The sequence below is a fragment of the Oenanthe melanoleuca genome, chromosome 28 (assembly GCF_029582105.1).
Source record: "Oenanthe melanoleuca isolate GR-GAL-2019-014 chromosome 28, OMel1.0, whole genome shotgun sequence".
Taxonomy (NCBI): Eukaryota; Metazoa; Chordata; class Aves; order Passeriformes; family Muscicapidae; genus Oenanthe; species Oenanthe melanoleuca.
In genome coordinates this window covers 699,971-726,333 of record NC_079361.1, presented here as the reverse complement: position 1 = coordinate 726,333, position 26,363 = coordinate 699,971, and the positions used below count along the sequence as shown (strand labels likewise).

Genomic DNA, 26,363 nt, shown 5'->3' with positions numbered 1-26,363 from the left:
GAAATCTGTCTCATGCTCTATTTTGCTTGGGGGGTATTTGACTTTGCTGTGATATCCAGGTTCTGGGGTCTGGGTTTCCAGCCGTTGTGCTGGGCTGGACTCCTCTAACAGGTGAGGTTTTTTTAAACATTTCTCCTTCAGTATCTGTTAATGCAGGAATCCAGGCCTCTGGGCCCTTTGGGCTTGCTCAGTTTCTTGCAGCACAGATGCTGATGGCTCGTTGTGTCAGGATGTCTGACTGCACAGCACAGATGCTTCTGCTCAATAGCTCTACATTTTCCAAGAGAGCCTGGTCATCTTTAGCCTACTACCCATGCAGCTGTACACAGGCTGTTAGTTCTTCTGGACCAAATCCTGAAGCTGAAAGTTAGTTGGTCCTGTGTGTTTTAGTTTCTCTGTCTTCCCCTTACTCTGCTGAAGTATTAGTACTTTCAAATCTGACTGTCCTAAAGCTCTGAAAAGGTCGAGTTAAACTGTTTTTTGTGGAATTTCTAAAAACAAAAAGCTGCCAAATTCATGTGCGATGGCAACACATGGTAATAAAAATAATATCCCTGCTTATTGGAATAATTGTGTGAGCTGTGGGGTGCTCCCACCTCTGATACTGTAACTGTCCTCAGAGTGCAAGGGAAAAGAATTCAGCAAAACTACCACGAAGCAGTGTTGGGGGAGTTAAAACTGGATGTTAGGAAGAGTTTGTCCCCCTGAGGGTGCTGGGCACTGCCCAGGCTCCCCAGGGAATGGTCCCGGCCCCAAGGCTGCCAGAGCTGCAGGAGCGTTTGGACAGCGCTCTCAGGGATGCTCAGGGTGGGGCTGTTGGGGGCTGGGCAGGGACAGGAGTTGGAAGGGCCTGTCAAAGACCATCAGTCCAACTGAGAATATTCTGTGGTTCTACTCTAGGAATCTCTGAATCTTTTCCCCCATGTGTTTATGGTTTCCGACTTCTGTGGGATCTCAATATTGCTCCTAACACCATATCCCTGCTCTGAGTCCCTGGTGACTCAGAGGTTGCTGTGCACACCTTGCTCTCTGAGGGCTCCTTCTGTCAGTGATTGATTTTGTAAAGGAGGCATCCAACTTCCTGAGGTTTCCTGTTCCTTCCCTCACACCTTCTGTACTGCCTGAGCAGGGAATGTTTCCCTCTGGTACTCTAGGAAGTGTAGGATATGATCCTTCTCAGGGCTTCAGAGGCTCTGTCTGTACCTGTCAGCTTCCCAGACATGGCCCCCTCTGTGCAGAGGCTGGGAAGGAGACATGGGTGTCCTCTGCACTCTCTGCATTTGCTTGAGTCAGTGGGAGTTCTGATGGAACTCGCTATGGTCACACTCTGTGATCAGCAGCTGCCAGGGCAAAGGGATCTCTGCACTGCTGCTGGGAAGTGTGGAGCAGAAAGGACCTTTTGGGGTGACTTGTTAAGGCTTTATGCAGGAATTTGGGGTCCATCTCAAACCTTGCTGTCATGATGGCTCACTCTCTGCAGGTGTGCCTGGGACATGTTGCTTACAGGACCAAAAGAAGTCATTTTCAGCTAGTTGCAATTCCTCAGGAATGGGCATAAAGCTTTACCCTTTCCCTGCCTTTTGCTTTTTGTGTCTTCTCTGGAAGACTCAGTCTCAGAAATTATGCAGCTAAAGAAGAAATGAATGTCCTTGTCCATGTGAGCTTTTCAAGCAGAAAGGGGAGGAGGATTTTACTGCCCAGCTGTCAGGTGCTGCAGGGTGCTGAGTAGCTCAAGTTCATGTGACAGGGCAACTACTCATTTCACCAGTGCAGTGAACTCAGTCGAGAAACGGAATTCTGAAGTGTTCTTGTTTGTGGAAAATACTTAAGTATTCTCTTTGGCTGAAATAGTTTCCTTTTGCATGCAAAACACCCATGAAATTGTTTATGCAGTTTTGCTGTTAACTGTGGAATTGGAATGCATCATTACCTCTGGATTTTTTTTTCCCTAGCTCTTTAATCACATTTGTTAGTTTGTGATTTCTTCAAATGTGCATTCAAGAATGCCTTGTGGCAATGGTTAACTTAATGAGAAGTGCAAATGGTTTACAGACAAACTGCCTAAATACTGAAAATGTGAACACCAACTTTGCTAGCTCCGCTTAATTCTCTTTGTCATAAAGGTGGCCACATAAACTGCTTTTTTAAACTGCTGAGTTTTCTCAAGGGTACAGGAATACAGTTAACCTAAATCAGAGAATCCTGGAATATCCTGAGTTGGCTGGGACCCACGAGGATCAATTCCAGCCCCTGTCCCTGCCCAGCCCCCAACAGCCCCACCCTGAGCATCCCTGAGAGCGCTGTCCAAACGCTCCTGCAGCTCTGGCAGCCTTGGGGCCGGGACCATTCCCTGGGGAGCCTGGGCAGTGCCCAGCACCCTCGGGGGGAAGAACCTTTCCCTGAGCTCCATGCCAGCCCTGACACAGCTCCAGCCCTTGCTGGGCTCCTGGCCCTGTCCCAGAGCAGAGCTCAGCCCCTGCCCCTCTGCCTTCCCTCGGCAGGAGCTGCAGCCCCCGAGGAGTCTCCCCTCAGTCTCCTCTGCTCCAGCTGAACGAGCCAAGTGCCCTCCAGATCCTTCCCCATCTTTCTAGCCCTAAAGGTTGCCTGGGTTCTTTTGGAGTGATCAGAGCTCAGCCAGTAGAAGCAGCAGCTGTAGCAGCAGTTCTTGGGCTCTGCTTGTCAGTATTTGGGGCATATCTGGGGTTGTCACTGGATTTCTGGTACCCCTCCTGTGACCCAGGCTGCTGGCTGCTGTCAGGATGGGATAGCTGCAGGACCCCTGGACTTGGAGTAGGTTGCTCTGAGCTTTGTCAGGTGTACTTAACCAAAATGAGGGTAGAGTTTTTGTTCTGGTTGACCCATGCTTGGGGACAGTCAAGCACTTGTTTACCTGTTGCTTAAGCTGGGCCTATGTACCAGTCTGGCCTAGAGCAGAGCTTCTGGGGCACTATGAGCAGGCAGAGCAGGGCAGAGACTGGGCATTCTGCTGCATTTAGCCCATGTGCACTCAGGGCTGGTGATGGTGTGCTGTGGTCTCCAGCAGTTGTGGCAGCACCTATTCCTGGAAAAGCAGAGGCCTTGGGCAAAGCAAAGCTGCCTTGACTGAAAAGGATGGTGGAGCTGTGCAGGGAGTGCCTGGGGCCTCTCACTCAGGCTGGGCAGATTTGTTCCTAGTTCTGCAAGTGAGGAGGACCTGTGTCACCACATGAAGGGCCAGTGGGTGCACTGAAAACCAATCCTTGAGTTTTGGGGATCATCAGCACAAGGTGCAGGGCCAAATCTGTTAGAAGTGCTGGTCGCTGAGCTGGCTGATGGTTCCAGTTGCACACTCAGTGTGTGCAGTGATCCCTGACTGGGGACAGTGGCTGGTATCACTCCCAGGGACCCTGGGAGTGTTCTCTGAAAGCCTTGAGGCAGGGCTGGCACAACAGGCAGTGACTCCCTGCTGTTTTGGGGTTGTGAGTGTCCTTCTAATCTGTTTGCATACACTGAGAGAGTTAGATATATCTCTCCTTACAGTACAAAAGTAAAAAAGGTAAAGAGAGTTGTACAGACCATTCCATGGCTCTGCTTTTTTTGCTTTTTTTTCCCCCCCTCATCAAGCCGTATAAATGAGCCATGTAGCAACGTCTTTGGTTCTAATATTTTTCAGCATGTTTTTAGTGGGAGTTACTGTTCCACATATTGTAATATTTTCATTTTCTTCCAGAAGAGCAGCTGTGTTTCTGCAATGTAAAAGTTGGGTTCAGCTCAGCTGTGATCAGGGTGACTGAGTACTCACTGAGGTTTTTGTACTGTAATGTTTGCAGCTAAAGAAGTGTCATTATTTAAAAGCTGAAAATTCTTCCTCAAGAGAAGGAAGAAGTGAATTTTTGAGTCGTCTTGAACATCTTGAACAGTCAGATTTTTGTTCCAACAACAGATGAACAAATTGTGTCCTGTTTAAAGAAATGAGATCTTGCAGTAAGTGGGCTGGCATTTTCCTCCCAGACACTCTCAAAAAGCAGCCTGTGGTATTTCTGCACAGTTTGGGGCCTGGTATTTTCTATGATCCCTTTACAAATCCTTTTCACTTCACAGAATATCAGGTACTGACAGTTCATCTGGAAAAGGAGCCCTGGAGCAACTGAAATTAAATCACAATATATTGAGAAGTGTTCTGGAACTGAGAGAAAAGGAAAAATAAATAGAGAACATATAGAAATTATAATTATGTAGAGAGGCATTGTGAAATAAAAATAATTGCTAAAAAAACCCACCCTTTTGTTTACAGGATTTAAAGCTGTTACTATTATAATTGAATTTTTGCAATATTGTGGAGATGGTGAGATCCCCGTGAACTCTCTGAACCAGGGTTGACAACAGACTTTTATTAAGTTAGCTTTGTAGCTTTTGACTTTTTCCCAAAGAGGTGCCTGTTTGAGTTGCAAAAAACAATCTTTGTTTTTTTGATTTTACTTGAGAAGGAGAGGCAGCTTTATTTCTAATTTGTAATGTTTTGCTGAGTTGTTTGGAGGTCAGGCTTTCCAAACCAGCTAAATGTGCTTTTGCCCTTAAACTTCTCTAAATGAGATTCTTCATTGTTTAGCCGTGAACAGAAAGAGAGTTGTGTCCTAAAGCCAGGGGAAGCGGTGGGGACACATTCTGGACTGGAAAGTCATTATCAATGTAACTAGATATTTTCTTTGTTTCCTTGCTAGTTCCTTCCTGTTGCCATCAGGTATCTCTTCAGTAAGATGTGCTGGTTTGAAGTCTTGAGCAGAAGTGGGAATGGTTCAGTGAGCAGTGTGAGTCTTAGTCACAGGAACTGTGCAAAAAAGCTGGGTTCAGATCCTGTGGAGGGAAGATCCTGAGCTGCTGCACAGATTGACACAAAGGGTGAAACATCATGGAATTGTTTATATTTAAACCTAAACTTCAGCTTTGTGCTGTGTGTAGGCGGAGCACGGTGCAGTAATTGCTGGTGCAGGGTTGGTCTGAGTGACCCAGCCCTGCACCAGCACGGTGCTTCCCAGGGCTCTGGCTGGGCTAGGCACTGCCCCAGCCTGGCACAGACAGCACTGCCTGGGGGTTTCTGGTGCTCTCTTGGTGTTTCAGGGACTAAATGATAGTTTTGGGAAGCACTGATGACTTAACTGAAGATTAGGCAGATGAAAGTATTTCAGAACGATTAATTGTTGCTTCAGCAAATTCTTTGGGTAAAAAAAAAACCTTACTTTCATTTCCCAAAATCTGCGTAGGAGATGGCAGAATATTATTTGTAGGCAAAATAAAACTGAAATTTATGATTAACTGCTTCAGTACCTGCACTGGAGCTCCTGTACTCAGTTCTGTCTCTGTGTGTTTTCTGGAGCTCACTGTGGTCACCACAGCACAAGTGGTTGTGTTTGAAACCCAGCAGCTGCTCAGTGTCACTGGTGGGGCAGATGTGAGGACATTGCTGAACTGTTGGCTAGGGGATGGGCTAAGAGAAAATGTTTGGTTCAAACTATGTGTTTTAGCTTCAGCTTCATGTGTTTCCAGAGTAGCTGAGATGCATCATCTTTACCATTAATGAAGGATTGAGTGCAAGGGCTGGAGCCCCTCTGCTCTGGGGACAGCCTGGGAGAGCTGGGGGCGCTCACCTGGAGAAGAGAAGGATCCAGGGAGAGCTCAGAGCCCCTGGCAGGGCCTGAAGGGGCTCCAGGAGAGCTGGAGAGGGACTGGGGACAAAGGGGAATGGCTTCCCACTGCCAGAGTGCAGGGTTAGATGGGATATTGGGCAGGAATTGTTTCCTGAGGGGATGGTAAGGCCCTGGCACAGCTGTGGCTGCCCCTGGGTCCCTGGAAGTGTCCAAAGCAAGGCTGGACAGGGCTTGAAGCAGCCTGGGATAGTGGTGGGTGTCTCTGCCCAGGGCACAGGGTTGAATGAAATGGTCTCTAAGGTTCCTCTCAGCCCAAACCATTCCATGATTCCATAATTTCCTGTATTTTAAAAAGCATACTATGAATTATATGCTAGAAGTGACTCTGTTTATTACTGTGTATGTTTTGATGACGAAATTTGATCAACATAGACATGGAATGGAAAATCATGCACTTAACTGTTAGGTTTAAAAATTGGTTGTTAAATACTTCAGGTATTTTGACAGAAATCCTTCATGAAGCTGCTTTCTTTTTTATGTAAGGACACCTTTCAGTGTGAAAATGAAACCTGCTAATGATGTAACAAATAGCAAGTGCTTGTCTCCAGAGTCAAAAGTTCTGTCTTCTGGCTGTACTGGATGCTGTTACCCTTCTCCCTTGAGGCACTGCTGGTTCATTCTCCATACTGATTCCCAGTTCATTTCTATGGAACAGTCTCCAGCCAGTGAGTGTTCAGTCTGTTGTTGCCAGGGTGTCTTCCTTCCCATGACCAGGGCTCTGCCTCTGTCCTTGCTGCATTCCATGTGGTGCAGTTGGCCTGTCCCCTGTGACAGCCCAACCTTTCAGTCTGTGACAGGTTCCTCCCCACCTGGGGATATCTCCAGTCTTCGTGAGAGCACATTCCCATCCCCTCCTCCATGACATGGATCATGAGGTAAACTGCAGGTTCCAGAAACCTTGCAAACTCCATTAGTTCCAGGCATACAGCTAGAGTGTGTGTGGGGTGTGTGTGTGGTTTTTTTGTCTCCTTTTGAAGATGGATATGATGCTTACCTTTCTTCTTCTGATTTCCTGGTCATTCAAAGATGAAACAGTTTTGGCAGAGACGTGAGCCTGGTGCCTCATCACCCTTACAAAGAGCCCATTTTATCCCCCCATGGGTTTGACTGGGACCAGTTCACTCAACCAGTCAGTCCCTGGCTCAGTGTTCATCCACTGGCCTTTCTCTGGAAGGTCTTTCCCAAGTGCAGAGGCCTGTTAGACTCTGCTGGTGAAGTGAGGCACAGAAAGCATCCTGTGCCCCTCTGCTCAGATCACCTTAAATCTGCTGCCATACTTCCAGCCTTGTGCTGCTGGGACAGCAATAGAACAATTTTCTTGTTGCCCTTGATATTCTTCTGTTCCTTTCAATTCTTTTTAAGTCTGAACTGCATTTGTGCTCTGCCATTCCTCAGACACAGTGGACAGTGTTTCCAAATTCCTCCTTTTGTAGCTGTCACTTCTATCTCCTGTGATCTCTGTTTCCCTTGGAGCTCTGCCATAGCTCTCTGCTCAGCCAGGCTGCTTGCTCACACATCTGTGTGTCCTGCTGTTAGGAAGCAGAGGATGCTGTTTGTGTGCTGTGACTCACTCGTCTCTTGATCACCTGCTCTGCCAGTCCTACCTTGCTGCACTTCTCCATTGGCATAACACTTTTCAGGAAGTTTGATGCAGGATGGTTGTGTTTTTCTCCTGGCTGATATGATTGTGTAGCCCTGGTTGTACAACAGTGTAATTGTGCTAAAGAAGCCCACACAAGGCAGATCTGAGCCCTTTTATCTGTTCCTATCCTCAGAAACAACAGCCACTGGTTTGAATCCTGCTGCTGCCTGGTATTTTATGTGGCACTTCTCGATGCATTCACATGTATTTAGGCTCTCTGGTTATCACTCATGGCACAGTTTGTACAGCCAAACAAAAAACTCAAACCCAACTCATGTCCTCCAAAAACTGATTCCCAGAAAACAAGTTCTAAACTAAGTTGCCATCATGCTGACGTGCACTGACATAACAGGAGCTGGGTTGGATTTTGGGGTTTCTTAAGAAGGACAGGATGGGGAGGATCTGAGTTAGCTGCTCTCAGTGAAGTGCTCTGGTGTGTATCAGACTCCTCAGTGAAACTGGAGTTGTCAGCCCTGGGCTGGGAATAAGGAAGGAGCTGCTGACTGAAGCCATGTGTCTGGGGAGCTGGGAAAGGAAGCAGGGACATGGACAGAAACCCAAGTGATGCACGGAAAGAAAACCAGTGCCCTCTCTCCTGAAAGGGCCTTTTATCATGGAAACAAAACTTGATTCTTTCTGCTGAAGGACTGTAGTATTTTGCTTAAAACTAGGTTTTGTAGTTACTTTGTTAATTATTCGTTCATATAAGGACCTACTTGTTGCTCTTTTTTAGCTTTTTCTCTAGAGTAAGTTTGTATTTACGTGTATGCAAACTTTAAAAAATATTTTAAATTCCTATCCACTTAAATGTTTTGAAAACTGTTACAGCACTAATTTGCTTTGTGCTGCAGGTTTCTATAGCAGGCTGGGAACATCAGGACAAAGCAAAAAATCTTTCATTGCCTGGGGTAAACATTTGACAGCAGTCATAGTGATGTGTAAATACCAATTCCTTATATATTTCCTGGCATCCCTAGCAGATAGGTAAATTGTACTGTTTTGGAGTAAAATTATGAAGCAAAGACCATTCCTGCACATCTGTCAGTAATGTGGAAATGTCTCCTGCAGTGACAGAACTGGTGTGTGCTGAGCAGCCTCTGCAGAGGTGAACTCTGGGCACTGTGTGGGTGGAGGTGGCTGAGGCTGATGCTGTGGGATATTTTAGAGCAAGACAAATTAATATATGCTGTCAGTTTTGCATGGGTTGTGTTTTTCTAGCACTTAAGGACTTAAGGTCATGTTATACTACTGTATTTTAAAGGTGGTAAGTACAGACTGAGAGGGATGATCTGCATTCTAGGTTACTGTAGAGAAATACAGGTAATTGACAGTTTCTTACCTGTTGTCAGGTAAAAGTTAATAGGACTGTAATATTGGGGCTCAGTACAAACTGAGGAATATGTAGAGGAATACAAGAATGAAACTTTTTGATCCTGCCACTTTCAGAGGCTTCTTTTTTAAATCAGTGTTTGTTTGAGTAAACCCCATTGCATCCCTGTCCCCTCATTTCCCTTTTGGATAAGGAATAGTCATTGAGGACCCTGTATAAAACTGGAAGTGAAAAAGATGCCAAATTTTACTCTGACAGAAACAGTAAAGAAGGCCAAAAGTGTACAATCAATGTGTGAAGGTACTTTGGGGACAGACACTTGGAAGGACAAATGTGTTTCAGGTCCAGGATAGGACTTGTACAGGAACAAGTGGACACAGAATATGTGCACCTCAGTTTGTAAAAGGTGAGTGTTGGCTGGAGGCTGTAGAATGTGCTGTCAGTCAGTGCCTGGGAGAAAAATCAGAGCTGCTTTTAATGTGGGCTTATTTGTGTTAGGGCACAGTTTCTGATTCCAGGGGCTTGACCCAGGTCATGTGGTACCTTTTACTCCTGTATGTCCATGAGTGCTGCAACTTACGTTTGGTTTTATCCTGTATAAAGTAACTTAAAATTCCTTGTTACTGATCTCAAACGGTGCATTAACCCATAACCTGTGTGATGCTTTGGAAGGGAACAAAGGAGTGTGGGCAGCAGGGGAGAGAGGGATTCTGTCCCTCTGCTCTACTCTGGTGAGACCCCATCTGCAGAACTGTCTCCAGCCCTGGAGGTCCCAACACAAGAAAGACATGGACCTGCTGGAGTGACTCCAGGGAAGGCCATGGAGATAATCTGAAGGCTGGAGCCCCTCTGCTCTGGGGACAGCCTGGGACAGCTGGGGGTGTTCACCAGGAGAGGAGAAGGATCCAGGGAGAGCTCAGAGTCCCTTGCAGGGCCTAAAGGGGCTCCAGGAGAGCTGGAGAGGGACTGGGGACAAGGGATGGAGGGACAGGAGCCAGGGAATGGCTGCCACTGGCAGAGGGCAGGGCTGGATGGGATATTGGGCAGGAATTGTTCCCTGGGAGGGTGGGGAGCCCTGGCACAGGGTGCCCAGAGCAGCTGTGGCTGCCCCTGGATCCCTGGCAGTGTCCCAGGCCAGGCTGGACATTGGGGCTGGAGCAGCCTGGGACAGTGGGAGGTGTCCCTGCACCAGGGAATGGAATGAAATCATGTCTATGGTCCTTCCAAACCCAAACCATTTCATAATCTACAGTTCTATGCCTGCTGTGTTCTCTGGTTACTTGTTGCAAGGGAAGGCTACTCAATGTATTGAAGACAGCATAATAAATTTAAATGAATAATAATCATCCTACCCTTCTTCACCTGTCGGTAGAATAGTCCCCCAATCCTCCCCAGTGTAGCATCCATCCAGGAAGTGACAGTCCCGAGTGCCAGGGGCTCACTGTGGGTCATGCTTGGAGTCTTTTTGGAGTATATTTCCATGGTCTTTAAGGGCCCATTTTCATAAGTTTTATTAGGACCTGCTTCTGTTTGGTAGTTTGCTGGAATATTCATGTTTATATGACTTTTGGGACAGATTGAAAATATCCATAAAGCAGCTGTTGCTCTGAGCCTTCAGAGCAGGGCTGGACCTGTGAGGGATGTTGGATCCTTCCCATTCTTGCAAAAGTCATTGCCAACTGTCCACCTGGTAATTTTTCCTCTTAAACTTACTTTTGTGTTCTTAGTCTGGAGAAATAAGGTAGGGTCCAGGTGCTCAACGTTTTTCTAATTGTTCAATTACTCATTTTCTTAATCAGAGGTAAATGGTCTCAGTAGGTAAGTGGGTGTGAACCAACCATGTTTCATCTAAATCATTTGCCATCTTTGACTAATAAAATGAATGTTATAAAGTAATCACAAAAACTGTGCTGTGGGTACGTTAGAAACATTGATCAGGATTTTGCAGATGTTCTCTCTAGGTCTCCACAGGATGGATTTAAATCCTCCTTGCACAGAGCTGTTTGCTGTTGGTTGTGTGCTGTGTCTGGAGTCGTGAGAGGAGATTGGAGCTGGTTTAACCCCAAGGTCTAAGGGAACAGGATGTTGTTTTGGTTCTGTGGGAGACCAGGACACAGGGGATCTGGCTTCTCTAAGAGTTTTAGCAGACAGCAGGAATTACCTGTGAGTGTTTATGCAAAGGGTGTATTAGACAACAGGCTCTGACATTGTCTGGGTTCAGCTGAGTTACTGCTGGGTTCGGTTTCACAAGGAAGCAGCCAAAGGCAGAGGTTGTGCCAGGAGCTGGCACAGTTCTGCAGTCAGTCTGTTGCCATGAAAACACTGAGGGTTATTTGGGGTTTCCTTCCATTCCCATGTGGATTTTTATCTCGATGTCTCAGCAGACTGGGCATTTTTTTTTTCAGTATCTGTAGCTCTCTTGCAGCCCTTTTCTTCATTTCCTCTGACATTTGTGCTGGGATATCATCATTTGACACCTGTGTCTGTATTTGGTTTTCTGAAATGTCTGGAAAGCATAAGGAGACTTTCTTGTCAGTTAAGACCATTGAAGAGCCTAGTAGAGATATTAAAAAAGGGCTGTTTCACCACAGAATCTTTACCATAACAATTAGCTTTGTCTTCTAGTGTCCTTAAACCTAACAATAGAACTTAATAACTTAAAAGTAGTATATTGTTAGAGGAAAAGAGCACATTTTCCTATGTATGCTTACAATTCTCTTTAGAAAATCCCACAGATGTGACAGAGACAAGGAGAAGTTGACTGAGAGAGGTGTGTCTTGGATTGAATTGTAGTAGTTTTATTGCTCTGAGTCAATCTTGAAAGTATTTTAGTTATTTTTAGGCCTACATTGATAAGAACGTGTAATTGTTGGGAAATTGCCACCTGAAATGATCTTAGTATGTAATGTTATAATGGATGGTAGCAATTGTGGAGATTGGAGATAGAAGCAGAATAGGTAAGTATCCAAATAAATATCCTTTTCCTTGAATATTTTAAGGATTTTTGCTATTGATATCAAGTTCTTCCTGTAAGAGTTAAGAGTCAACTTAAATAAAGTGTACATGAATTGTCTGCCTTAAAGAGAATTTTTCACTCTTCATTATGATGCTGTGTTTGGGAAACTGGCTACTTGTTAACTGTATTAATAAAGGATTAGAAACCTTTTTTCCCCTCTTGTCCCCAGGGTTGGAGGTTGAAAAAGCAAAGAAATCACGAGGCTCTTCATTTCATATCTGACAGTTCATCCATTGACTTTTTCTCACTTGTCTGCTCTCTGTCCACAAGACTTTGTACTCATGAACTTGGTTAAGTGATTGCCTTTGTCCCATGCCCATGAAGTTTGCAATACTGGTTAGAGTTGGTGTTTTAGTCCTAAATTTCTTGCTGTTGATGGGTGCTTGTCTTGGTTTGAAAGACAGGTGCCCACTAAGGAAGCCTCTCTCAAAATGGAAAATGTAACCACCCTCCTTCCAAATTATTATAACTTGAAGTAAAGGAGCTCTGGGTGGAGCATCTCCCAGTGGGATGATGTAATTTTATCAGTCACACTCTGGGACTCAATGGCCATTAACAGAAGGTATCCTGGAGGAAGAATGGGCTGTGGAAAAGATAAACCAGCTAGGGCAGTGTTCTTTAACAGATGGTGATAGAATACTTTTGATACTTTTGGTTACATCTTGCATTGTAACCCAAGACATTATCCACACCTTATTCTATTACCATCTGCATCATACCCAAATCAATACCCTCTTTAAACTCTACAGTGAAACCTTACACTCAATTCTCACTTAAGATTAGGTTTCCCTGCACAATGGGTTACACAACAGGTTTCTCCATCTTTCTGCATTACCCACCAAGTGTAATCATGTCCTTGAGCAAAGTTGGTCCCACATGTGGGTTTGTCTTTGCCCGAGGTGGGACTAATCTAAACAGCATTTCCTAAAATACCTTTGTCCAATGCCTGCTGTCTGTGAAGGCAGAGAGAGGTCCAGAGTGGAAGTAGAAGACCTCCGAGTTACTCATGATGTATGCCAGTCTTGGGAAACCTCCTTGGCTTACTAAAGCATTTGCTGTGTGGATTGTGTATGTTGAGTTCACTTCTTGTTTGCATTTCCTCTTGTTTTAGTAGTGATAACATTCTTCTGTTAGGATTAATTTTAAAAAATGTTTTGCTCTTTAGGACACAGCTTAGGCTACGGCTTTGTGAACTACGTAACTGCAAAAGATGCTGAAAGAGCAATAAACACACTGAATGGCCTCAGACTTCAGTCAAAAACTATCAAGGTAGGAGCTCTTCAGTCTTCTGTAAAAACAGCATTGTAATGAACTTTATTCTGTTGGTAAAGTTTGTGTTCTCCCAGATGTAGCAAGCATGAATCTGGGAGGAGAGTAGTGAAGTGTTTTGAAACAGCTTAGTGTTTGAAGATTCCCTTTCTTTATAATCCCACCATTTCTACAGCAGCAGGGGGACCATTCTAGATTGTTGCCAGGCTTTCTTAAACTCATGTACGTCTTGGATGCTTCATAATATTTATTGTAAATCTTGTTAATACACATGCACTCCTTTCCTTATCCAAAAGAATAGCCTGTGCTCCATGAGTAGGGTTCACTCCTGCTTGGGTGATCTATGCAGTGTTCTCCAGTAGCAGAAATTAGGACAGAAAACTGCACTCTACTCATGCCATCTTTTTATGAAGCTTTAGAAAAATATATTGGCAGGACAAATTCCTGGTGTGAGCTGTGGCTGGTCCAGTGACTGAGTCAGAACTCAGGATTCTTCATGTGGCAAAAGTGTTTGCTGGGAGTGTTGGTGTTGGTCTGCTGCTGTCTCCTTACAGCAGTGCTAATATAGTTGTTATCTCTTGGGCAAGCCCAAAATTAATGGAGTTATATAGGGACATGCCCTTTCTCCTGTTGTTTGGTTGACTTTCCCCTATTCTCTCCTGGTTCCATTTTTCTGAACTCCAATAAAAATACATATGTTGATGATGGTGGGGGGAGAAGTTAAATTAAATAGGTTCATGGCAATAAATTCTTCCCTGTTAATACCCTGAACATGTATTTTATTTCTTTTAAAGGTTTCCTATGCCCGCCCAAGTTCTGAAGTTATCAAGGATGCTAATTTATATATCAGTGGCCTGCCCAGGTCAATGACACAGAAGGATGTAGAAGATATGTTCTCCCGTTTTGGGCGCATCATCAACTCCCGTGTGCTTGTGGATCAAACCACAGGTGAGTTCTGCAGCCTTGGCTGTGGAAAACTGCAGTGTGCACCTGTGTTTGGTGTTTTTCTGAGACTGGCAGTACCTAGACTTAAGTAAACTTGACTTCCACCAGCTAATTGTGGTATCTGGTGCCAACCAGTGATAGAATTTTAACAGGATATCCATGTTCAGGGACTTTTTTTAAAACACAGAATGACTCTTCATGCCTTTTGCCAGCTTACAGCCCAAAGCTCAGACCATATTAAAATAGGATAATTGTAATTTTTATCAGCTATTGATCTCCTAAATCTACTTTCTTGCTCTGACACTTGCTGGCACTGCAGTGCAGTGCCCCTGTGTTTCTGGGCCATGTGTGTAACCTGGAATGCTGACTTTGCCTTGACTTCACACACATGCAACTTTTATCCACAGGTCAATTCCAGGCCATAGTTACAGATTTAAAGCAAAAAAAAAAAAAAAAAAGTGTTTTGTCTTTTGTACTTGGAACTTACTCACTCAATTTTCTCTTATTTTAAACCATTTGAGATGTCTTACAGGCCTCTGTGGTTACTGCTAAGCAAAGGAATTAATTTCGTACATTTAGTATTGCCCTGAAAGTTCTGAATGTATTTTGTGTACTTAAAAAGAAAAAAAAAAAAAAAAAAAAGAGAGGAGAAGTTACTTAGTTATGCACTTGGCTCAGGGGAGACCAAAGTTAAGGTTTCTTTCTGATTCTGTGTTAGTGTATTTTCAGAGTTTTAATTTCTTACCCCATTATTTCAGACAGTGTAACTGTCTGGCTTATCCTGGCACTCAGGTGTTCTGTGGTTTTACTGGTAGCCCATATGTCATGTATTAATCTGGAAAGAGTTTTTACAAATACACTTTTTCATTGATTATGCATCTGCTCTGTTGGAATAGAAGACGGTATAATTCTAGCAATTCCACATTTAACATTTATAACTGGGATGCACATTTATACACATCAGTTCAGAAGCAGCTTTCCTGCTCTGTGAGGAATCTGCTGTAGTTTGGAATGGGCCAGCAGCAGCTGCTGGTGGGCTCAATGTGAGTGCAGGCTGAAGTCTGCAGGGCTGTGTCCCCATCAGAGCCAGCCCGTGGTGCAGGCACCACCTGCAGGTGTTTGGTCAGATCGTGCTGCAAACACGACTGTGCATCAGGGAAACTTGAGGTGACTTGGTGACATCTGGGGACTGATGTGGCAGACACTCCATGGTTGAGTGAGGGAAATCCATTCACATCCTGCCTTTCCTGGAGAAAAGTATTTGTTTTGCCCAACTTTGCTCCCTGCATGGTCCTGTCTCTAGAGCTGGTTATCTAGGATGCAGCTGTAATGAGAAGTAAGAAGATTTGCAGAGCACAGCAAACTTATTGACCAGAGTGTCCAAACTAGTCATCCCTCTCTGGCAGTCCCTAGGGTTTGGAGAGCATACAAATAAAAGTAACACAAATAAAACCTCCCCAAGAACAATATAGTTTTAATGGGTATACTGAATCCTGATGCTGTGTAATTCAGCTCAAAACACAGTGCCTGCTTTCCAGTAGCCTTAATAATGCATTGACTGAAGAGTGGGTTCTGTTACATCTCACAGTTACTGCCTGCAGAGCCTGGGCTTGCCATCCCACCAGGAATGTAGCTGTGCCTTGGCTTTAGGCCTGCCCTTCATATCTCAATTTGCTCCCACTTAAGATACATTTTAATTTGTATTTAGCTGTACTTTCTCACAGAGGTGGTACTCCAGCTTTTGAAAATTTAAAAATACACTTTCTACAGTATTTATGTTTTTAAATGAGTGCATTGAGAAGCACTAGGATGAGCAAGCATGGAAATGGAGGAGTCACAGTAAGCTGAGCTCTAGGATAGGCCTTGCTGAGTTCTGAGTGATGCTGCTACTCTGCACTTTCCAGGGTGGGACACCTTTCCCCCTGGCACAGGAGCTGATCTCAGTGGTACCTGAGCATACCTCTACTCTGGTGAGCCCATCTGTTGTTAGTTATCAAAATGCAAACAATCCGTGCTTGCTGCAGGCCCACGTTTTAACATGTTGCATTTCCTTCTGTGCAACAGAAAATGATCCTCACCTGTTACCAACAACCTTGTGATTTATGATAAGCTTAACTTCTGTAGCTGGCTTTGAAGATGGTCCTGGGTGGATGTGAAGAAAACATGGAAGTGTCTGATATGTCCCTTTGTGAAACAGAGCTAATGAAGTCCTACATTTAGTCTGGCCACAATACCTGCTTGGAGTGGCATTTAAACAAAATGTGCCCTTTTAGCTTCACTATGGTAAACTGTGTTTTCACCCTAAGGTCAAGTCACAGATGAGAAGCAGGGGGAGGAGAGGAGAGCTCACAGGGCAAAACTCGACCCTCATTCAGAAGGATAGCAGTCATCTGGGGACTGGGACTAAGAAAAAAAATGCACAAATTTTTAACAGCTGTAGTATTGGTTCAGTACAGCTACCAAGATGTAATTCTTCATTGATTTTAACGAATGAAAATAATCTATGTGCCAGCTGGAAAAAACATATGTGGTGCAGGTGAAACTGATCTCTACATTAAAAAAGGTGAAAGTCCTTTATTATATTCCCTCATCTCTGAACCCCAGTGTCTTTTTAGCATGGAAAAACAAAAACATTTGCAAAAATGTATCAATTCTGTGTTTGTGGATGCTCTTTAGTGATAAAGTAATCAAAACTAAGAGGTTTGGGTTTATTCTTAACAGGAATTAATTTATTTTTTTTTACTTAATTTAAAATGTTGAGGAATTTTTGTGAATGGAAATGTCAGTTGATGATGAATATTGTGGAATTCTACCATGTATTTTTTAACTGTTTAGTCACTGTGGCTGTTATAGCTGAAATGAGTATGCTGATTTGCCTTTGGTTTCTTAATTTTGTACTTTATCCTCCAGCTGCTGAAGAAATGTAAATGTAGAAAACTTGAAAGCTGTGACCATAGAAATACTGAACTTTTTGGGTTTTGTTTTCAAAGTTATTTTGAGTTTATCCTGAACTTCAATTTTTTTTTTTTGTTTTTTTGTTTTGTTTTTCTTTTTTTTTTTTTTTTTTTTATTGGTTTGGTTACAAGGTTTGTCCAGAGGGGTCGCATTTATCCGGTTTGACAAAAGGTCAGAAGCAGAAGAGGCAATTACAAATTTCAATGGTCACAAACCCCCAGGTTCCTCCGAGCCCATTACAGTGAAGTTTGCAGCCAACCCTAACCAGAACAAAAATGTGGCACTGTTGTCGCAGCTGTGTCATTCACCAGCTCGACGGTTTGGAGGGCCAGTGCATCACCAGGCGCAGAGATTCAGGTAGGTTAGGAAGAATAAATGCATTTAAGGCTGTGCTTCTGTTCCTGTGTCTGTCTGGGGAGCTGTGCTCCCACAGCTGGGCAGTGATACCTTCATGTGTGAATGAATACATAGTGCACTGTGTGTCCTCAGTGTTATGTAAAAAAACTGTTGCATTAAAAGATGATTAAAGAAAAATCTTACTTGTAAAATTGATACTGAAGTTAGTATGTAAAGGTACCTGCACTCTGGTGTCTGTTTCCACTACTGGGTTACAGCGAGGGGACAACAGCACAGGTTCCAGGTGGGTGTTGGTAGGTGCCTGTCTCAACAGATCCCCATTCTGTGGCCTATATATCTGAACACAGATAGAATTTGGCAACTTAATTGAAGCTCTGAATGGTTGGTTCCAGCAGGGAGGTGTTACAGTAAGAGAAGACCACCTTATTTCTGTTGAGGAGGTTCTGTGGGATTCCTGCCTGCATTACAATCTGTACAAGGTTCTGCCTTCCCTCGAGGCCTCACAAGTTTACTGATGAGAATATTGAGTAGTTGCAGCATCCTGTCTGCTTCCAGGGCTGTGGAAGACACTCTGCTTTGCTGTAAGAAATTGCTTTAGTTGCTTTGAGTATGAATTGTTTTAATTGGAAATGCCTTGGGTGTTCATGGGGGAAGCTGATGGTTGGAGGGTGCTCTGCAAAATGCAGTATATTGACTGTCTTTGCAGAGAAGCAAAGGGCTTTGAGGTGATATATGTTCCTGAGAGTAGTGGTTCCCTGTTGAGAATTTACTCTTTTTTTTTTTTTTCCACCTGTGAGGGATCCAATGAGCTCAGAAAAATTGGACTAAATTTTCAGCCGCCTTTTAGCCATGCTGCTGTTCCAGTGTTGCTGTCTCCTGTCCACAGTGCTGTAGCTCAGCATTTTGAGCACAGCTCTGTGTAATGGGTATCCAGCAAAAATTTGTACTTTGTAGTCAGTTGTGGTTTTATACTGAGAGTGTTTAACAGTTTGCCCAAGGAGACAGTGAAGTTTATGTCCTTGGAGATTCTGAAATCTGGCTGGAATTGATACCAAAAGGGTTAATCTAATTTCTACTGTGCCTGTGTAGTTTTAGCAGGAAGCAGGGTATGCAGGATCTGCTTTCTCAGAAAGGATGGTTGGAAGATAAGGGGGTGACATCTGGCTTAGGAATGCAGCCACAGCCAAAACAAGGACTGAACCTGGGAAATTTGGGAGAGCTTTATGGTAGCGAGCAAAATATGCACGTGGTGACTGTATATAAACAACACACTTGTAGAGGATCATGTGCATGCAAGGTGGAGTTGGAGTTATCCTCTGTGCAGCCAGGCCTGTAATGAGTGCCCTTCTGAATGCTACATTGGTGTTAAGGGGTTTTATTTGACTGATTTTTGGTGAGTTTCAGTGACAGGGTGAGCCTAGGCAACCTGCTCCAGGTGCCCTGCTTCCAGCAGGGGGGTTTATTAGAGGATTTCTAGGGGTCCCTGCCAGCCCGGTTCTCTTCAGCTGTAGCCCAGGGAAGCACAGCTCAGGCAGCTCCTCGATTCCCTGAAGCTGTCACCCAGATCTACACCCCAAACCTTCTGAGCCACTCCGAGGAATGAAACTCTGCATTGTTTGATTTAGGTGAATTCTTAAAAAATTAACACATCTGCCCTTTGTCTCAGACAGGATTTCAGTGTGTCCTGGTCCTAGTAAAATCTTGAGACTTATGGCTCATTTTTTCATTATTAACTTTCTCAATTTAATTGGACATTTTCACCATTGTTCTTCCCCCTAAAATTTATGCCAGAATCAAAATGCATCAGAATAAGCAGTGCAAATAATATTCACATCCATAATTAAGAGGCCAAATACCTTTAATTCGGTCCTGTAATGATCACTCAGAAACAATAAAAAATTTTAATGTATTTATGTCAAGAGTTGGTGGTGAAACTAAATTTTAATAACCAGTTTGTTAATTTTTTTCTTATTGTACCATTTAGAGCAGCATTAATATCAATTGTGTGCATTTTATAGAATCACAGACTGGTTTGGGTTGGAAGGGACCTTAAAGCTCATTTTGTCACACCCTTGCTGTGGGCAGGGACACTTCCACTATCCCAGGATGCTCCAAGCCCTGTGCAGCCTGGCCTGGAGCACTTTCAGGGGTGAGGCAGCCACACTCAGTGTTTCTGTGGGCTTAGGATGTCACAGTGGGGGTTAAGATGAAGAAGATGTCCTCTCTCTGTTCCATTCCTGCTGCCATGGGAGCTGTGTCCTGCTGGGTGTCTGTGCCCAGTGCTTGTTTGTCAGCACACTTTGGCTGGCTGCTGCTCCCAGTGACAGGCCTGCTAGTGGGGAAAGAGCTGAAGATTTTGAGGTCCAACAGCCTGGCAGAGGTTGGAATAGAGCAGTTGTGGGTCAGGCTGTGATTTCAGGTAGGACACAAGGGTTGTCAGTTGACTTGCAGACACAAGCTCTTATCTCAGCCTCAGACTTCTGAGAGCTCCAGCACTTATTACAAAGCTTCCTTCCCTCAGTCATTCATGCAGGCATGTCTGTACACAACACACCATGGAGTCTTGGAATTATTAAAGTTGGAAATTACCTCCAACATCAAGTCTGTCCCACAAACTCCAAGTTTTTTTAGTGATTCTGTCTTCCTGGAAGGATGCTGAACTGAAGGAGTTGTGATTACTCATGCTGTGGTTAAGCTCAGGAGCCTGAGTTTGGGCTGGAGTCTTGTTTGTTTTGGTACTGAGCAAGACATGATGAATGGATAAGCAGCTTCCACAGAGCCCTCAGTCTGTATAAATTAAAGCTGTGATCTCTGCTCCACAGAGGTTGAATACTTAACCTGATATTTTGATTACATTTCATCTCGTTTTCATCATAATCCCTGTAAATCCAGGATTAAGCCTCTAGTATCTAATTTGTAATTATTAGTTTCCTACAGATATTTCTCTGACCCTTTGTTTAAAGTTCTTTTAATCCTTTTGGGTTCCTGTGGTATTCGTGGTTCACATCAAGATCTGCTCTTTGTGCTGTGTCCCACTGGATCCTGGGCTAATTCAAAGACCCAGGCTCTCTGCTTCCATCCACAGGGAATGGTGCCACAGCATGGGGTTGTGTCTGGAGGACAGATTAAAACATCTGGGGCAGGGGTTTCTTTAGAGTGTAAGATTTGTTTACTTAAAGAGAATAGCAGATCTGCAGGTGCTGAACTATGGAATGGAGATGTTTAGCTCCTGAAACATGAGGAGACTGTCCAGGGCCCCTGAAAGTCCTGTGCTTTATAGAAGAGCAACATTCTTTAAAATCTCAGTTGTTGCCAGTTCAGCTGATTTTGCTTTCAGGCTCTTTTCAGGTTGTTCAGGGAGCCAGTTCCCAGTTCCTGTAATGGGCATAGCTCTACTGGTATCAGCCATGAGTTCTGCCCTGAATGCCTGAAGGGGAGCCTTTTCTCATAGTTCTTTGATCCAAGTGGAAGTGAAAGACTGTTTAACCCTATCGGTGATATGGTGGCTCAGACAGCAGCCTGCTTGGTTTCACTCCAGTGAAACTGTTTAAATTTTGAGTTTTTTAGACCAATTTGTAATTTGTATGCAACCTCTGTGTATTGAGTAGAAACCATTTCATCCAGAGTAGTATTTCACCAAAGTTCTGGAAGAATATGTGAGTGAAACCCTTGTTGTTTCTGTTCTTCCTCATGTGGTTGGTTGACCCAACACCTTGATTTATTTCAGGCTTAGAGCTTGTGTCACTGAATTCTCAACAAGATTTGTGTTGGCTACAGATCATTTCTGTCTGTAACAGAGACAGCAGAAAAAGTTGCTTGTCAGAAGGACATCAGCAGTGTAGCTGATTTCCTGCTCTTTGGAAGTATTAGAAAGTAAAAAGCTGCCAAGCTTTAAGTGCAATGGCAACATTAAACTAATAGTTTATTGGCTAATACTGTTTATTGGCATCCCACCTGTGGTATGTAACTGTCCCCAGAGTACAGGGAAAAGAGTTCACCAAAACCAGCACAAAGCTGTGTTAGGAGAGGTTTAGGTTGGATATTAGGGAAAGGTTCTTCCCCCCGAGGGTGCTGGGCACTGCCCAGGCTCCCCAGGAATGGTCCCGGCCCCAAGGCTGCCAGAGCTGCAGGAGTGTTTGGACAGAGCTCTCAGGGATGCTCAGGGTGGGGCTGGGCAGGGCCAGGGGCTGGACTTTATGATCCTTGTGGGTCCCTTCCAGCTCAGAAGTTTCTGTGATTCTATGAAAAGCATTTATAGGACTTGCATAGACCTGAAAAGAAATCACTTTCATTTAGGAGTGTCATTTCTGAGATTACATCCTCCAGTGAGTTAAACTAATCCCAGGATCTGTTAAAGGAAGTAGTCTGTCTTTCTAACAGCAGAGGGAGCAAAAGGTCATTAACAGAAATGAGAAGCTTATAAAGTGAAAAAGAGTTATGATTGAAAATACACTGTTGTTGATACTTAGTGCCCCAAGATGTGGGAGTATTAAGTTAGCATGCCTTGAAAGAACCATCCACAAATAATACTGGCTACAGAGGCTTTGGGAGGGTTGAAAAAGCAATGTGGAGGAGACAGTATAAAAATAATTACAACAGAAATGAGGACACCAGGTGTAAGTGTGCTAAGACTGAGATTGTTCAAATGACAATATTAAAGGATTTTTAGAACTGCTTTCTCTGAAACATCCTGGATCTCTGTTGGCCTTAGTGTTTGACCTAATAGGACATTCTTTTAAGCATCTTTAATAAGTACAACTTCCTAAAGGTCATCTTAAATTGGTGTGGCCACAAAAATCTGTCCTGGTAGGACAGAGAGCTGTATGTCAGCTGCAGCAGGACCTGCTCATCCCTGAGCTGAGTGAGAGATCTGAGGTCCCTCATGTGCAGGCTGAGAACAGAGATTCATCAGATGGGTGAATAGTATTCCCTATGCATTTTTGGGGTTTTTTTATTGCTTTTCTAATTTTTAGGGGACTTTTTTGGTTTTGCCCTGTTTTGTTTTGTTTGGTTTTCTTAATAAACCCGTAATGTTTTTGTGACTCAAAGAAGGAAGAGGAGGACCATCTGTTTGAAGATAAGTGTATCCAAAGAGCAGAGGTGCTTGCTATTTTAAATTTTTTTTGTCTGTAACAAGCATTTAGATTTGTTGTCCTTTTGCATTTGACACCAGTTGTTCTTCTACAACTGGTTGCAGTCCTTGATGTAGTGTTACCTGGGCTCACGGGCAGAGCCTGAGCCTTTGGAGCAGGCAGAGGCAGAGCTATACTGACTGCTGGAACCAACGTCAGGCAATTCTGAGCTCAGTGGTTTGAGCAGGGACTCAGGACTGGTGATTTGTTGAGATGAAAAAACTTGACAGATATTAAGATAAATTCATCCTGCCAGATCATTATTCACTTGGAAAGGAGCTACAGAACTGAAGGTGTCTGTCAGAACAAGTAAGTGTATCAAGCATGCAAGCACAGGAACGTTTTTATACAAAGCCAAAAGAAATAGCAGATGTGTCACCTCATCATCACATCACACGGGTTGGTATGTCTCATTCATTTGTGGTATTTCTAACTGCTTTTTCAGTTTGGCTGTAGTAGAAGGCTTCCCAAGCCTGGATTTTCTCGGGCTGGCTGTCAGTGGGTCAGTGCAGCTCAGCAGTGTCCTGCTGTGCTCTGGGAGCCCCTGGGCTGCAGCGAGGGAGGGATGGAGTGGCACTTGCTCTGGGAACAGGAGAGTCCAGGAGCTCAGGTGTCCAAGGCAGTGAGCTCTGAGCACCAGAGAGCCTGGGGGAGCTGGGCACCGAGTGTTTCTTGTGTGTGTGTGTGTGTGGGTGGGTGTGGGTGTATGTGCACTGCTGCCCCTCTGCTCCCCTCCCTCCCCACACACCTCCTTGAGCCCTCCCTCCTCGAGAAAGGCAGCAGCAGCTCCTTCATGCAGGGCAAGAAAGAGTCAGAGGGGGAAGCCTTTGGCACCTACTGCAGCATTTACTGCCCAGACATCCCTTCCCTGTTTCCTCCAGGTCAGCAGAGAATCAGGATCTGCCACCGCCCTGCTCTTGGCAGAGAGCAGCTCGTGTACCGCTTTTAAGGGGTTTGCAAATCACCAGTGGTACACCTCAATTTGGGAACCCCTGGTATAGTATCATTATATTTCTATGATCACATGACCTCATATGTTTAAATAATAAATAAACACAATGGTTCAAAGTGAGTTTTTGACCTTAACTTTCACTTTTCCTGGCCTTTGTGCTGTGCAATCCTAATATTGCACTAAAATACTGAGAAGCTTTGATTTCTGGAATGTAGGCCAGGGGAATTAGAAATGTGGGTTATAGGGAAAAGAAATTAATACAAAGCAAGACATAAAAAGGAGAAAATTTCTGCTTTTTGTTATGCATGAATCCTGCTGAGGTATTGTGAAAGGCAGGATTCAGGAAGAGTGAGTAGGTGATTTATAAAATCCAGTTCAGTAAAGTCAGATGTAAGTTTTCCTGGAAAAATTAATAAAAACATCCATACACACTGGAATAATAAAACTGCACCGAGCCTGTTCACATTGGGAGTGTTTGCCTGCACCTGCTGCCTTTGGGTGGAAAGGGAGTAGGTTTTGTTCTTTTTCACGAAAGAAGAAATTAATGCATACAATCTACTTCTGAGAACCCAACACACTCATCCCCTGCCCCAGCAAACCCAAAGAAACTCTTTGACTTAAGAGTTTCTCAACATGTTGTTTTAGAGGCAAGAAAAGGAGCATGGGGTGAAAAACAATTTCTCGTGAAGTAAGTGGGAGATGCCTGGGGGTGTCTGGCGAGGTGCTGCCTGTGGCCCCAACTCCAGCAGTTCTGCAGCAATGCCCTGGACACTAAGCAGCCTGGCTGAGTTCAGAGATCCATCCAGGTCCCCTGGGAAGGTGATCATGTAATCTTGTCTTGCCTGTTCCTTGCCTATTTCTAAGGATAGTTCCCTTGATAAAGCAGTTGGAATATTTAACTTTTTTTTTTTCCCTGGCAGCTGTCAATTTGATTGTCAATTTGAATGGGGAAACATTTATGTGGCGGTTTTGATGTGCCATGTATAAAATATTCATTCTCAGTTGCTTCCCATTCAAGTTAATTTGCTTAATTGAATTGAACTTTTACATGAAATATTGTGCTTTTTATTTGCTAGGTTCTCTCCTATGGGTGTAGATCACATGAGTGGGCTTTCTGGTGTAAATGTTCCAGGAAACGCATCTTCTGGCTGGTGTATCTTCATCTACAACCTTGGTCAAGATGCTGATGAGGGAATCCTCTGGCAGATGTTTGGCCCCTTTGGTGCGGTTACCAATGTGAAAGTTATTCGAGATTTCAACACCAACAAGTGCAAAGGTTTTGGTTTTGTGACCATGACAAACTATGAAGAAGCTGCAATGGCCATAGCAAGTCTTAATGGCTACCGCCTGGGGGACAAAATCTTACAGGTTTCCTTCAAAACCAACAAGTCCCACAAATAACTTGCTCGTGCTTTTTGTATGGAATAGATAATGGAGTGACAGAAGTTGAAACATTTTTGTTAGTGTAAAACTCATTTTGCGCCAATTTTCACAAGTGTTTGTCTTAGTCTAAATGAGAAGTGAAAAGGTTTTATATTCTGGGATGCAACTGACATGTTCAAATGTTTGAAATCCCACAATGTTAGACCAATTTTAAGTTCCTTTAAGTTATTTCATTTAAAACATGTTAAAAATCCCCTGAAATCTTAAGTAGATTGCATTAACTAGATCCTCTGGATGGTGGTAAAATTGAAGCATGCTTTCACTTATGAGACTAACATTTGTTTCATTGAATGTTGTCTGCAAAAACTGGAATTTTCTGAAAAATATCAGGCTGAATTCATTGATTTTCTTTGGTTTTATGTTGTTCTTCCTACCCATCCCCCTGTCCTTTTGTTCTCCCCGTTTCAGTAGTATGGAAGAATAGTTGAGAAATACTAATGTTTTAGTGGACAGTAAATTGTTTGATCAATTAATATTCATTACTCTGTGTCTAGTTGAGGATCAGGCTTTTTAAAGTCAAGGTCTTGTAAGTAGTAGCATGCCAGCCTAACTTTAACACCATTGAGGAGGTAAGTTGCACACTGAGCAGTGGCCAAGCTGTCCAATTCACAGGTTTTAGAAAGGTGACTTTTAAAGCCCATTTTGAGAGGAATGGACCAAAGAGTTTCAAAGAAACTCCGGGAAGATTTCAGAGTCAAAATGAAACTCCAAAAAAGCGAGTGTGAATATATGTTGCTACTTTATCAGACTGAATCTCTTCTGTCCAAATATTTAATGCATGGTGCACTACTTACTGGTACATTATAATACAGCAAGATACTTACTCATTTTCCAAGATCATTGTAGTTTGAATTCCTTTGGCAGTTCTATTTTGTAAAAAAAAAAAACCAGTTATAAACATTTGAGCATTGTATTTCTCGCATCCCTTCTAATGAGTGTAGTTTTTCTATTTTAATAGGATTTTGTTTTGACAACTAGCTTTACTTATTGAACACTCAGCAGAAAAGTACTTAAACTTGCAAGTTAGATATTAACCAAAAAACCCCTTTGATTTGTAGATTTAAAGATTAATCCCCCAGGTTTTCTGCAGACTGCCTTGAAACTTTGAGTTGTTCTGTTTCTGTTAATTTTCTTTTGCTTTTTTGTGTTTTTTGTTTGTTTTTACTTTTGCATTTAAGAACATTAAATTTGATTTTGTTTTGCTCAAATTTTGTTTTGTTTTTTATTTTCTGTTCTTTTTTTTGCTAAGTATTGCACGAAGTGTCCAGCTTTCAGAGTGTTATTTTAAGGAACTGTAGCTCCTCTTTAAGGGAATTTTAATTTACTGCTTTGAAAGATGAATAGAAGAAAAAGAGTTTTGAAACAAGCACCACAATAAATCTGTCACATAGAAGTGATGTGTCACAGACTGATGTAAGCCTCAGGTGTGCTTGGGTAGGAAGTTGGGAAGGCTGACCCTGCCTGTACAGGTGTGTGAGCTGCTGTGCACAACTAGAGACTTGGCTCTGGTGTTTATATAAGTAGAGCAGATGTGGAAATGAGGTCTGTGGGATTTTAATGCAGTCTCCTTGTTTTGCCTGAATCTCTAGCAGCCCCAGAGTTCATTTCCAAACTCCAGAGGCCAGTCCATGCTGCCTG

The 26,363-nt window shown here is 43.5% G+C and overlaps 1 protein-coding gene across 3 annotated transcripts in view; it reads left to right on the top strand.

Annotated features, from left to right (window-relative positions):
- Positions 1-25,933, top strand: part of ELAVL1 (ELAV like RNA binding protein 1) — a 40,542-nt gene extending 14,609 nt beyond the window's left edge. The window contains exons 3-7 of one of the 3 annotated variants that reach the window (XM_056512475.1): positions 12,838-12,941; positions 13,736-13,889; positions 16,973-17,198; positions 23,212-23,325; positions 24,359-25,933. In XM_056512475.1, coding sequence (XP_056368450.1) covers positions 12,838-12,941; positions 13,736-13,889; positions 16,973-17,198; positions 23,212-23,325; positions 24,359-24,683 — 923 coding nt within the window. In that variant the 3' untranslated portion in view covers positions 24,684-25,933. Of the gene's footprint in view, positions 1-12,837; positions 12,942-13,735; positions 13,890-16,972; positions 17,199-22,586; positions 23,326-24,358 lie in introns of those variants that run through there. The other 2 variants (XM_056512477.1, XM_056512476.1) reach the window with 2 other exon arrangements.
- Positions 25,934-26,363: the final 430 nt, after the last annotated feature.